This window comes from Malurus melanocephalus, unplaced genomic scaffold (genome assembly GCF_030028575.1).
Source record: "Malurus melanocephalus ecotype Western Australia unplaced genomic scaffold, MMel_1.1 scaffold_12, whole genome shotgun sequence".
Classification (NCBI taxonomy): domain Eukaryota; kingdom Metazoa; phylum Chordata; class Aves; order Passeriformes; family Maluridae; genus Malurus; species Malurus melanocephalus.
The window spans coordinates 2812340-2823264 of record NW_026623244.1 but is presented as its reverse complement, the minus strand read 5'-3'; the positions used below and the strand labels follow the sequence as shown (position 1 = coordinate 2823264).

Genomic DNA, 10925 nt, shown 5'->3' with positions numbered 1-10925 from the left:
CACTGCAGGAGGGGCCATGCTGGGCTGGGCAGTGGCAGCTGAGGGGGCTGGCAGGGGCTGGGCTGGGGCTGGAGCCAGAGGGGCCTTGGGGAGAGAGCTCTCCCCTGCCAGCCGTGCCTGCCTCCTGGGGTCTGACACCCTGCCCATTGCTGACCTGGCTGGGCCACCTGCAGCCCCCACCTCAGTGGCTGGGGTGGTAGGCGGCTGGGCAGGGAAGGCTGGTGGCTCTGGGCAGCTGAGCACAGGGGTGGCAGGAGGCTGCCCATGCAAGAGGGCTGTGCCAGGGTGGCTGCCAGCTGGGAAGGTGGTGGTGGCCTGCACTGCTGCTCCGGGGTCCCTGTACACAAGGGAAGGCACCGGAGGCGGCATGGGGATTCCTGGCCAGTAGGATGGTGGTGCCCACCCTACTGGGGCATAGGGGCCACCTGGGCCAAATGGAGGCGGGGGTGGCACAGGTGGAGGGGGCCAGGCCATGGCTGGAGGCGGAAGGCCAGGCACCATGTGAAAAGTATTGGAGGAGCTGGCACTAGGTGGTGGGGGCAAACTATGGCAGCCCATGGGCTGCGGGCTGAAGCAGGGCCAGGAAGGCACTGGTGGGTAAAGGGCGTAAGCACCGGCAGAGGCTGGTGGCATCCCGCTTGGGGCCACCCCAGCAGCTGGGGGCACATTTGGTGCGACAAAAGGCATTGGTGTTGATGGGGTTGGTGGAGCCGTGGCAGGTGCTGGAGCTGTGGAGGGTGCCGGGGTTGCAGTCAGAGCAGTGGGAGCTTTGCTGGCAGGAGGARGGACAGCAGCAGGGCTGGTGGGTTTCTCTGGTCCCTTCTGAGCACCATCTGCCTCGGTGGCGGAGCGCATGGGTGACACCAGGCAGGGGATCTCTGCCAGCTCTGTCGGAGGCTCAGGGACACTGGGCCACTTGCTGGCCACTTGCTTCTTGCCTTCCTGGCTGCCACCCTCACTGAGCTGACGGTGCAACATGCGGATGCGGTATTCCCGCAGGCTCAGCGCCTTGGGTTTGGATTCCTTAGGCAGGCCCTCACTCGGCTCTGCTGCTGGCAGGCTCAGGGCAGGTTCCAGCCCCACACTTTGCTCTGGGAGCTGAGAAGCAGCCTCTAAGACATCACTGGTCTGTTCAGCAGATGACTTTGCATCTYCCTGGCCCTCAGTCTCGTCTGTCAGGCTGGAACATGTAGCTGTTGGCTGCCCCTCCATGCTTGGTGTGGTCTTCTCCAGAGGCACCAGTGTCTTGTTCTTCTCCAGGGTCACACTCATAGTTTCTGGTGCTGGCTCCTTCTGCAGCTCCTGCTTCACTTTCTTGGGCAGGAAGGGCCCTGCTGTGCTCCGACGCCTGCCGCAGGGCCGCAGTGCCTGCTCGGCATGCAGCTCCATCTGCCCCTCCTTCCGGGCTCGTTCCAGCTGCTGTGCCAGGAAGTCTGAGACCTGAACAGAAGGGCACGCTGCCCGCTGCCGGCTAGTGGCTGGCAAGACCTGGGGCTGTCCAGAGCCAGCAGAACGGAGCCGGTGGGCCACACAGTCCCTGCCTGGCCTGGCCTGCTTYCTTTGGTCTTCCCCTGCTTTCTTTTTCCGACTCTTCCTTGCTCTCTCACGGCCCCGTCCCYTCTCAGAGCATTCACGTTTGCCACTTGCTGGGGCCTCTGTGCTGTGCCAGGAGCTGCTGTTGGGACCCAAGGCTCCAGGTGCTGCTGCCTCTGGTGGGGAGGTACCCTCTGGGGTAGTGCATGAAGGCTCCTTCCCAGGCAGTTTCTCCTCCTTCTCCTCTTCCATCCCATTTTCCTGAGCTGGAGCTCCTGGCAGCTCCCCTCGATCCTCTGGGATTGACTCCCTGGTACTMTCCTCTGCACTCAAAAGCTGGGGCTCCAGGTCAAGGGAGCTGGGAGTCAAGGGCTTCAGGACCACAGGGATCTCCACACTCTCTCCCTCACCAGGCACAATTTCCAGCAAGACAGGACTGCTCAGAAGTTCCCTGGCCACAGGCTCAGTGTCAGGGTCCAGGCACACAGTGAAGGTGGGCAGGCAGTAGGGGTGCATGGACTTCACCAGCTCACTCAGGGATACATCACCTGTGTTGATGATGCAGGGATCTTCACGCTCCTCCAGCGCCATCCCAGCCTCACTCACACAGAAATCCACAGCCTCCATGCTGCTGTCTAGCTCCAGGCTCAAGGCAGCCTCCTCCTCTTCTTCCTCCCCATCACTGCGCTGCGGCAGGGGCTGCTCTCGGGCTCGGTGCCAGCCCACCTTCCTCTCCACCCTTGGGGTGCTGCAGACTTGCTTCTTTGGCAGCATCGGGTCCTCGAGGCCATGGGCAGCACAGTCCCAGACCAGGTCTGCATCAGTCTGGGAAGATGGACCAGAGCAAACATCAGTTCCAGGGCTTTTACCAGTACGCCCCCAGGACAGACAGCTGTGGGTCTGCTGCAGCTCTACAGCAAAGTCCCATGGCAGACAAAAACCTGGGACACATTTGACCCRCCCAGTTAAGACACAACAGAGCTGGAAACCCGCCTCCCCCACATGAGCATCCCCAGTCCCTGGTGCCCACCAGCTGAGGCAGGCTCTGCTCCCACTGCCACTGATGCCTTGCAAAAACATCACTTCTGGGAAAGGATGCCTGTGCCATGAGGGAAGCCTGGGGCTGAGGTCTCCCAACACTTCTACTTCAGCTTCCCCTGCTCAGCTGCTCACCTTTCCAACCACAGAGACGCTGCTGCTGCTGCTGCTGCTGCTGCTGAGAGGCCTGAGAGCCTTAGGCTGTTCCAGGGTAGGGCTCTCACACTCTAGCAATGGGCGGGATAAGGTGAGAAACTTCTGAAACTGGAAAGATGAACAGAAGATGAGACAGGGGCAGGTCTATGCTGCTGGAAGGCACAGGCCATGCCTGGCYCCCCAATGCCCATGGACTTCATCCCACAGAGCCCAGGAGCAAACAGCCCTATTTCACCCACAATGCAGACAGCTCCCATAAGGAATTTGCTGCTTTCTAAAGCCTCTGGTGCATCTCTGGCTCTACATAAAGACTCAAGGTGAAGGCATGGCCCCCCAGAGCCCTTCTCTTACATTGGGACCATTATGAGGGCACATCTCAGGATACTGGGGACCAGGGTCCAACCATTTCAGGGCACCTTCCATGTCAGAACCTAGTATAGCCCTGCCTGAGCATCTTCCCATGGGCTCTGAGGTCAGACTAGATCTGCCCCACAACTCACTGAGGGATTMTCCCGCTCCCGAGGTGAAGTCAGCAGCTCTGCATCCATGATGGTGTCAAAGGGGGACAGGGTCTCATCATCCGTGCTGTCCAGGATCTCTGTGATGGCAGTCAGCAGGGACAGCTCATTCTGTGCATCCAGGCAGACCTTGCTCTGCTGCAAGGATAGGGACSGTCTCAGAGGGCAATGGGATACAGCCACAAAATCTAGACATGGAGAACACTGCCACCACCCCCACCAATGCCACAGCCAGGACCAGCCCAGCTGCCACATCCCGTGTCTGTGTGTGAGCTCCCACCTCACTCAAAGAGAGATCCTCAATGATGGAGATCACAGAGGAGTCGAGATAGTTCTGCATCGTCCCCARGATCTCTTCAGCTTCTAAGATGGTTTCTGCATCTAACGATGTTAAGTTCAGGTCATCCTCCTCGAGGGAAAAGCACTGTTGAGGAGCATGAGGAGCCACATAAACACTTTGCACAACCCCACTACCAGCACTGATTTCCTTGCAGCACACAAGAGCTCCTGACAGCCTGAGTTGCAAACAGTGGCTGGGCACCCCCAGCATCCCAAACATGCAGGGGAAGCAGGTGGGACATGACCACAGGTCAGAAGATGGCACAGRATACCTTCCCCCTTGCTTTCAGGAGAGTCCACTGCACACAGTCCTGCGCTGTTTTCAACCCGAGACCCTCTGATTACCCAGGATGCCTCCACACCAAAAATTTCTGCCTGATTCACTCTGTAGCTGCATGACTGGGAAAGATGAATAGATAAAACTCCAGGCTCTGCCCAACATCACACACTGGTCATGCTGGACGAGGGGGACAGGCAGGCTCCCGCCACCTCATGGACTGTCACGCGCTTCTCCAATTCTGGCTGTTGGCACTTCAGATAAGCCCAAACCATTACGAAATTCATAACAAAAGTGCAGGAGTCAGCAACAGGGATGCAGCCAGCTGCCACTGCCAGAACCCTRCCCCAATACCTCTGCTGCAGGCTACAAGAGGACATGGTCTGTGCTTGCAATCCAGGAGCAAACCAGCTTTGTTATTCTTCCTCCTTCAAATTCCCAAACCCACATCCTTTCCAGTCCCCTAGCCACCTCCAGGGATGCTTGGGTAATTCTGAGTAACTTCAGAAAACTACTTGCACTGTACTCCAGCATGTCACACAGCCATGCTRCAGGACAGTCAGGAAAAGCCAGGTGTTGGGTGAGGGCATGGGATGCAGCCCYCTGTCTGAGCAGAGCCACAGGACACACAGAGCAGAGCAGCAGTGTAGGCCGTGTCACCGGCACGAGACAGGATGTAAATTCCTGTTTGTAGATGGGCTTAGGCAGAGAGATAATAGAAGCCAGAAAGATAAGGGCACCAAGGACAAAGCCCTGGSAGAGTATACCTCCCTCCCAAAGCTGGCCAGGAACAGGCTGTGAGCAGTTTTCCTCCCCTTGGAGCAGCACCAGCACCATGAGAATATGGCTGAACCTTGGGGGATGCATAGCTGATGCAGTTCACCTGTGTTTCACATGACTACCACAGCTTGCATGAGCTTGTGCACATGCAGGACAAATGTACCTGGTTCCTATAGGGAACCTGCTAATACTTTAAAATCTTTTTCCAATAAGCAGGAAACTGTACAGGAGGGAAGCAGGCACTTCACTAAATAGGTATTTCTGAAGTACAACAGCACATGTCCAAATCCCTGGTCCCTGGGGCTCTTCAGAGACTAGGTCTGATAAGACAGAGTTGGCACCTCTGGCCACAGCACAGCCAGGAGCCCTGTGCAACCCCAGAATACAGGTACCCCATGAAGAGGCTGTGAGTTAGAGCCAGGACATCCACAGCAATGCCCCGAGGCTATCCATCCCAAATCCCCCCAGCCTGTGACATGGCAGCCCTTAAGACCAAGAGTCTGCAGTGGTTTRGGGCTCAGCAGGCAGCTTGGCAGCCCAGACCAGCCTCTTCCAGGGCCCTCCTGCTGGAAGCGGAGCCCATCAGTGACACCAGGACACCACTCCACCCCRCCATGCAGATCAGACTATAGAGCAGTTTTAAAGCAGTTTTACCACCCAGCATCTCCAGTCCCCTCCCTTGCCGGCTGATGGTCAGAGCACAGCGCAGAGCCTGCTGGCAGCCCTCTAGGCACAGCCTGACTGCGATTCCCAGCCAATCCTCATGCAGATACTGGGAGGACATCCAGGCTTACACGCCCAGCCCCGGCGTGCAGCCCTGAGTCAGCGGTGACCGGCAGGCAGAGGCACCCGGCTGATCTGAGGAGCCATCAGGATGGAGGATCAGCAGCCCAGGGATGCAGGGGCCATCTGACCCCTGCCTGCTGATGGCAAARGGATGTGGGGGACACCCCAGGGCTGCACAGCCCTGCCCCTCTGCGTCTCCACAGGGCTGGGTCTCCCCGAAGAAAGCATGTAATAAGAGGTTTCCAGCTGTGATCAGCGCTGGACATTTGGAGGGAGGGAAGCAAAACCCTCCCACTCAAATGGCCTCTTCCTGTGGCTCCTGCCCACAGCCTMGGAGGGAGGAAGGGCAATCTCCCATGCCTTCCTCGAATCCCTTGACTCAGCGCCTTGTAACAAGGAGTCCCACAGCCGTGAGTCACCGGCCTGGGCTGCGTTGCCCCGGGACTCCCTTTGATCCACCTGGGGACGGGCACCTCCTGCAGCTCTCATCGCTTGAGCATCGCGTGTGTGTCGGGGCGGGGGTACGAACCAGCTCAGCCTGCTCCCGTGTCCCTGCCGCTCTCCTCCCTGACAGAGACTCCTAACCCGGAGGGGAGGGGGGAACCCCCCCGTGCCCTCACAGCTCCCTGTGCTGGCTTTACAGCAACGCAGCAAGGAAGAGGGTCATGGGAATGTTCAAGGACCGGCTTCGGCTCCGGCCAGGCTGTGCCCAAGCAACCAGCATTGCCGGGAAAAAGGGAGGATGTCCACAGCCCCAGAGCGGGCTTGGGGCACGCAGGGTGCTGCGACTGCAGCCAATGCTTGCCATGGACACAGTCTAAGCATAGCCACCAGCTCTTGCGGCACCCATCCGGCGCAGGTACACTGCGCTCGCTGCTCTGGTTCCCGGAAGGGACAACGGAGGCCCCCGCAGGCCGCTGGTGACACGTGTGCCCGGCGTGCTGTGGCTACGCCCCGAGCACAGGGCGGCCATGGTCCCCGGCTGGCTGCCAAGGCCGCTTTTACAGCGCCGGAGCTGCCGGCAAGGACGCGGGGTGAGCCCGGGAAGCCGAGGGGGCTCCGCCCGGCCAGCGCGATACAGCCAGAGGATGCTCGATGGATTCCTCTGCTGCTTTCGGAAAACATCAGGCGGGAACACACCTCTCTCCCAGATACGCAGCCCGCTCTGCTCGTGTCGAGGAGGGGCGAAACAGGGTCAGGGCCCTCCAGCCCGGGCTCGGGACGGGGGGGCTCTCCCCCGCAGCCCTTCGGCCACGCAGCAGAATCCTAGCGGAGGCAGAAGCGCGGGTCTCCMCCCAAAAAATCCCGAAAAACGCACAGCGCAGGTGCCCCCGGGTCCCCTCCTGGGGTGCTGCATCCCCGCGCTCTCCGTTCGGATAACAGCAGCAGCGACGCGCCCCAGACCTGCCCTAGCACAGGAGCCTCTTGCTACGGGACAAAGCTCCGCTTCCCCTGGATAACCCCCCGGTGCGTCTCTGGGAACGTCCCCCAGCCCGGCACGGGACACGTTCTGTACACACAGCTCCTGCCACAGAAACCGGCGGGTGTCGGTGTCCCAAACCGCGCCTGCCACAGCTACTCGCGGCCGCAGGTGGCTGAGGGCGGCGCCGGGATGGAATAACCGCGGGCGGATGACTCGGGCGGCATCCCCTGGCCCCCACTGACCAAGGCCGGGGTGTCACTCCCCGCACAGGATACCAAAGCCCCCGTCCCGCTGGGTCCCGTGGTCATGGAGAAGCCCCCCCACCCCAGAATCTCCCSGCGCCAACACCCCACCCACCGGCGGGAGACCTCCGGGCACCCCATTCCCCCATCACAGAAACGGCACCGCCTTCCGCGTCCAGCGGATGCGCCCCCGGCCCGCGCTGTGCTCCCCACCCGCCGCCGGCGCGGCGGGCCCGCTCCCGGCACACGTGGTGCTGCCGCCGCGGGAGCCGCCCCGGCCTCCACGTGTCACGGTGCGGCCCGGCGCGCCCGCCGCCCCTTACCTGCAGGGGGCTGCCGGCGCGGAAAGGCGGCTCGCGCAGGGCTCCGCCGCTCGCCAGGCTTCGCGGAGCGGCCGCGGCGGCAGCACAACCAGCCCCGGCCCCGTTGGCGGCAGGCACCGCTCCGCCCCGCCGCGCGGCCATCTTGGCGCCTCCGCTCCCAGCGCGGCCACTGCCGGGCGCGCCACGTGACCACTGCCCGCCCCGCACTACAGCTCCCGGCGGCCCCCGCGCAGCCCCGCCCCGCCCGCGCTCGGAACGCCGGGAGCGCACCCTTTCGCTGCCGGCCGCGTGCCGGGACCCAGGCACCTGCCTGAGGGGGCGCCCGGCCTCGGGAGCGCGGGCGGCCATCTTGAGGGCGGGCAGACCCTCGGGCTTCGCCTCCATCGTTGCAGCGGGCGGGGACGAGGAGGGCCGGCCTCGCCCTGCGGCGCGCGGTGGGCGGGGCGGCGCGAGAGGGACTGGCGGGAAGCGCCCCCTGTGGGCGGGGCAGATGAGCGTTTTCCCGCGGCGCCGCGCGCCCGCCCCGCCCATCCTGCCGCACACGTGTGCGCGGCTGASCCGCGAGTCCCCGCTGTTCCTGGAAAGCAGGGGTAGGGTTGCTGTGGTCGCAGCGGCTCTCCGTTCCCCGGCTGTGAGCCTTCCCCGTGCCAGAGGTGCCTGTGCAGCACTGCCGTGGTGCTCCATTGAGCCCAACCTGTTGTGGGGCTGGTGGAGGTGACACGCACGCGTGGCGAGCACAGGGGGAGATGAAGAGAACTATCGGGTGTGAAAGGTGGGATGGGCACCGTGCGCTGCTGTACAGTCTCCTGACACGGCAATGGAGCAGGGTACCCAGGTTACTGCTTGTGCCTATGCTTGTGCTGCTCTCCAAAGCTGGCACACGAAAATCACCTGGAGAGCCTGAGGGAGCCACAGAGCTCATCGGACACAGTTGCTGCCCAGCCTGGCTCCCCAGAAGGGCAGGGGATGCCAGTGTGCAAAGGCACTTGACCTGGCTCTGTCTGCTACCCTCTGTTCTGTATGCCCTGAGTCCCTTCGGGTGCTGTCACTTCCTGTGGCACTTCAGGGTTCCATACRGGTGGCAGGATCATCTCATGGGGTTCAGGGATGTGCTTACAGCAGCACAGGTGCAGTGTGGACATGTGGTTGCAGCTCTGCAGTGCACGATTCACCTGGGGGGGGCTAATTGTCCTGGTGTCTATGTCAGTCCCTGGGCACAGATCTGCCCAGGCCAGGTTCCTTTGGGGATCCACAGGACAGAGCTACTTTTCTCAGCCTTGTGTGCCTGATCATTGAGCTGAACTATGTATGACATGTAGAACTTCATCCTGCCACCATCCTTCCTTCCACCCCTGCCACAACACTGTCTGAGCAGCAGGCAGGCAGGCAGCTGTGTCCTTCTCCAGGGCCATGGAGAGTGCTGCAGAACACACGTGTTGCAATGAGGGGATGTGAGTGTACCCCTGAGGTGTGGGGGATTTTGCAGAATGTAAAAGGTTCCTCAAGCCAGCACCTGCTCTTGGCGCTGCAGAGGAAGCAGGGGGGGCTGGGCAAATGCTCCAGGCTCTCTGCAGCCTACGTATGGTTGCCCCTCTGAAGGACACTTTGCTTCCCCTGGGCTCAACACATCTAAAGCGAGGAGCAAGTCATTTTTGAAATGCCCATGTCTGCCCTGAGTTGTCCATGACTTGGCACCCAGAGACCAGCTGACTGGAATGTGGAGCAATGTTCCCCTTGAAGCTCTGCAGCTTTCCTCCTCCTGCTCCACACCCTCCTCTTCCATCAYGTCTTCTCCCTGGGGCACATCCAGTGCATGCAGTGCCTAATCCTTTTGTCCCTGTSTGTGGCAGGATCCTGCAGCACAAGGCTGATCTCTCACAGAACAAGCCTAGCCTGGTGTTTATCCTGCAAAGTGGGACCATATTCTTTGCACATGGGATCCCTGGGGTGTGACCATAGGGAATCCCACCTGCAGGTACCTCCCTCCCCCAGTACAATCCGCAGCAGGGATGCTTTCCTGGCACAGGGCAACACCACACATTCCTCCTGGTTTACAAACAAACAACAGCCAGAAAGGAAAATGCATATTCTACATCCCTGGCTTACTCCCTTCCCTCTTTGTGTAGTGACCACTCCCGGGCCAGGCACAGCCGGATGCTGCTCAGGGCCATCCAGTTTCAGYCTGTGCAGCACTCAGTGTTGGCAGCTTGTTCAGGGTTAATAGACACAGCCTGCAAAGGAGAGCTCAAAAACTCATCTGATGCTTAAAAGACACTCCACTCAGTGAAGGGGGATGTGAGTCCCACCCAGGCAGGAGCAGATGGGCTGGAGTTGGCTCTTCAGGAAGGAGAGAGGACTTAGGCTCACCGGGGCAGTTTGCTCAGTCCAGGATACRGCTCCCACCGTGGGGCTGGGGTTGTATTTTGGCAGGGCAGCAGAGGGACAGTGCTCGCATTTGCAGATTGGGCTCTGGCCCCACAGCCAGCGTGCAGGATCCTGCACAATTGTGTGGGGCTGGGGCAGAACCTCTAGGTGAGATCTTCTTGGGCAGGTGGCCTCAGGGAGACCCTRTCCTGTCTGTATGGCACTCTGCTCCTTTTGCCCTGGCATCTCTCTGGCCCCAGGCCTCACCCAGGATGCTGTCACAGGGTGCCTGGCACAGGGTGCAGCACACACCCGAGAAGCTCCTAGCCTCCTGTCTAGCAGCCTCTGCCATCCTCGTACAAAGGCACAGCAAACAGCAGCCACAACGTCTCTGATCGTGCAAAGTGCTGCTGTGAACCCCCTAACTTCCTGCCCCCTGATTCTCTTTGGCCCCTTCCCTCCCATCCACAGCCTCCAAAGAGCTGTGTCCTCCCTGTGCCCCCGGGCTGAGGAGACTGGCGAAGTTCCAAAAAGCACAAGCCTTGAGCAGGATATTCCGTGCGAACATCCGTGGCGCCCCCTGCTCATCCCTACGGCCTCCCAGTGGAAACTCCAACGAGTCGCCCTGGGACACCCAGGGCTCAGCCACCGACCGGAAGGTTCAACGCCTGCCACCGGCGTGGGTGCCTGTGCACTCGTTCTTCCACCCAGGTCTCTCTCGGCCCCTGAGAAGGGCAGCCCCGCCCGGGGAGGCGGGATAGAAGCCGCAGCCCTGCGCCGCTCCCGGCAGCCCCCGCCGCCCKGAGGACCCTCACCCACCCAAGGGGGTCGGGGGACAGCGCTACCCCTCCTCCGACGGCTGCAAAGCCCAGGGGSCAGCGCCAAGAGCCTCTTCGGAGCAGAGGGGTGACCCCTTGTCCTTCGCTTCATTTCCTCCCTCGGGGGTCCCCTCACACACCGGAATCTCCGCGCCCCTCACGGTGTCTGGGGGGAGGAGGGGGGCCCAGCGCGAGCGCGCGCGGTACAGGCGGCAGCGCCGAGCCGGGGGGGCGCGCACGCACGCAACACGCACGCGCTCGCGGCGGGGGGGAAACGGGACGTCCCGCGCACGCGCACAGGCGCCCCCACCCGCCCGCCGCCGGCGCA

At 61.6% G+C, this 10925-nt stretch overlaps 1 protein-coding gene across 3 annotated transcripts in view; it reads right to left on the bottom strand.

Moving 5' to 3' along the window:
• The window catches only part of PPRC1 (PPARG related coactivator 1), a 13865-nt gene extending 6284 nt beyond the window's left edge, over positions 1 to 7581 (bottom strand). The window contains exons 1-5 of one of the 3 annotated variants that reach the window (XM_057380323.1): positions 7416 to 7581; positions 3526 to 3669; positions 3228 to 3383; positions 2707 to 2835; positions 40 to 2358 (exon numbers count right to left, since the gene is read on the bottom strand). In XM_057380323.1, coding sequence (XP_057236306.1) covers positions 40 to 2358; positions 2707 to 2835; positions 3228 to 3383; positions 3526 to 3669; positions 7416 to 7556 — 2889 coding nt within the window. In that variant the 5' untranslated portion in view covers positions 7557 to 7581. Of the gene's footprint in view, positions 1 to 39; positions 2359 to 2706; positions 2836 to 3227; positions 3384 to 3525; positions 3670 to 5295; positions 5725 to 7207; positions 7319 to 7415 lie in introns of those variants that run through there. The other 2 variants (XM_057380332.1, XM_057380341.1) reach the window with 2 other exon arrangements.
• Between the last annotated feature and the right edge of the window lie 3344 nt (positions 7582 to 10925).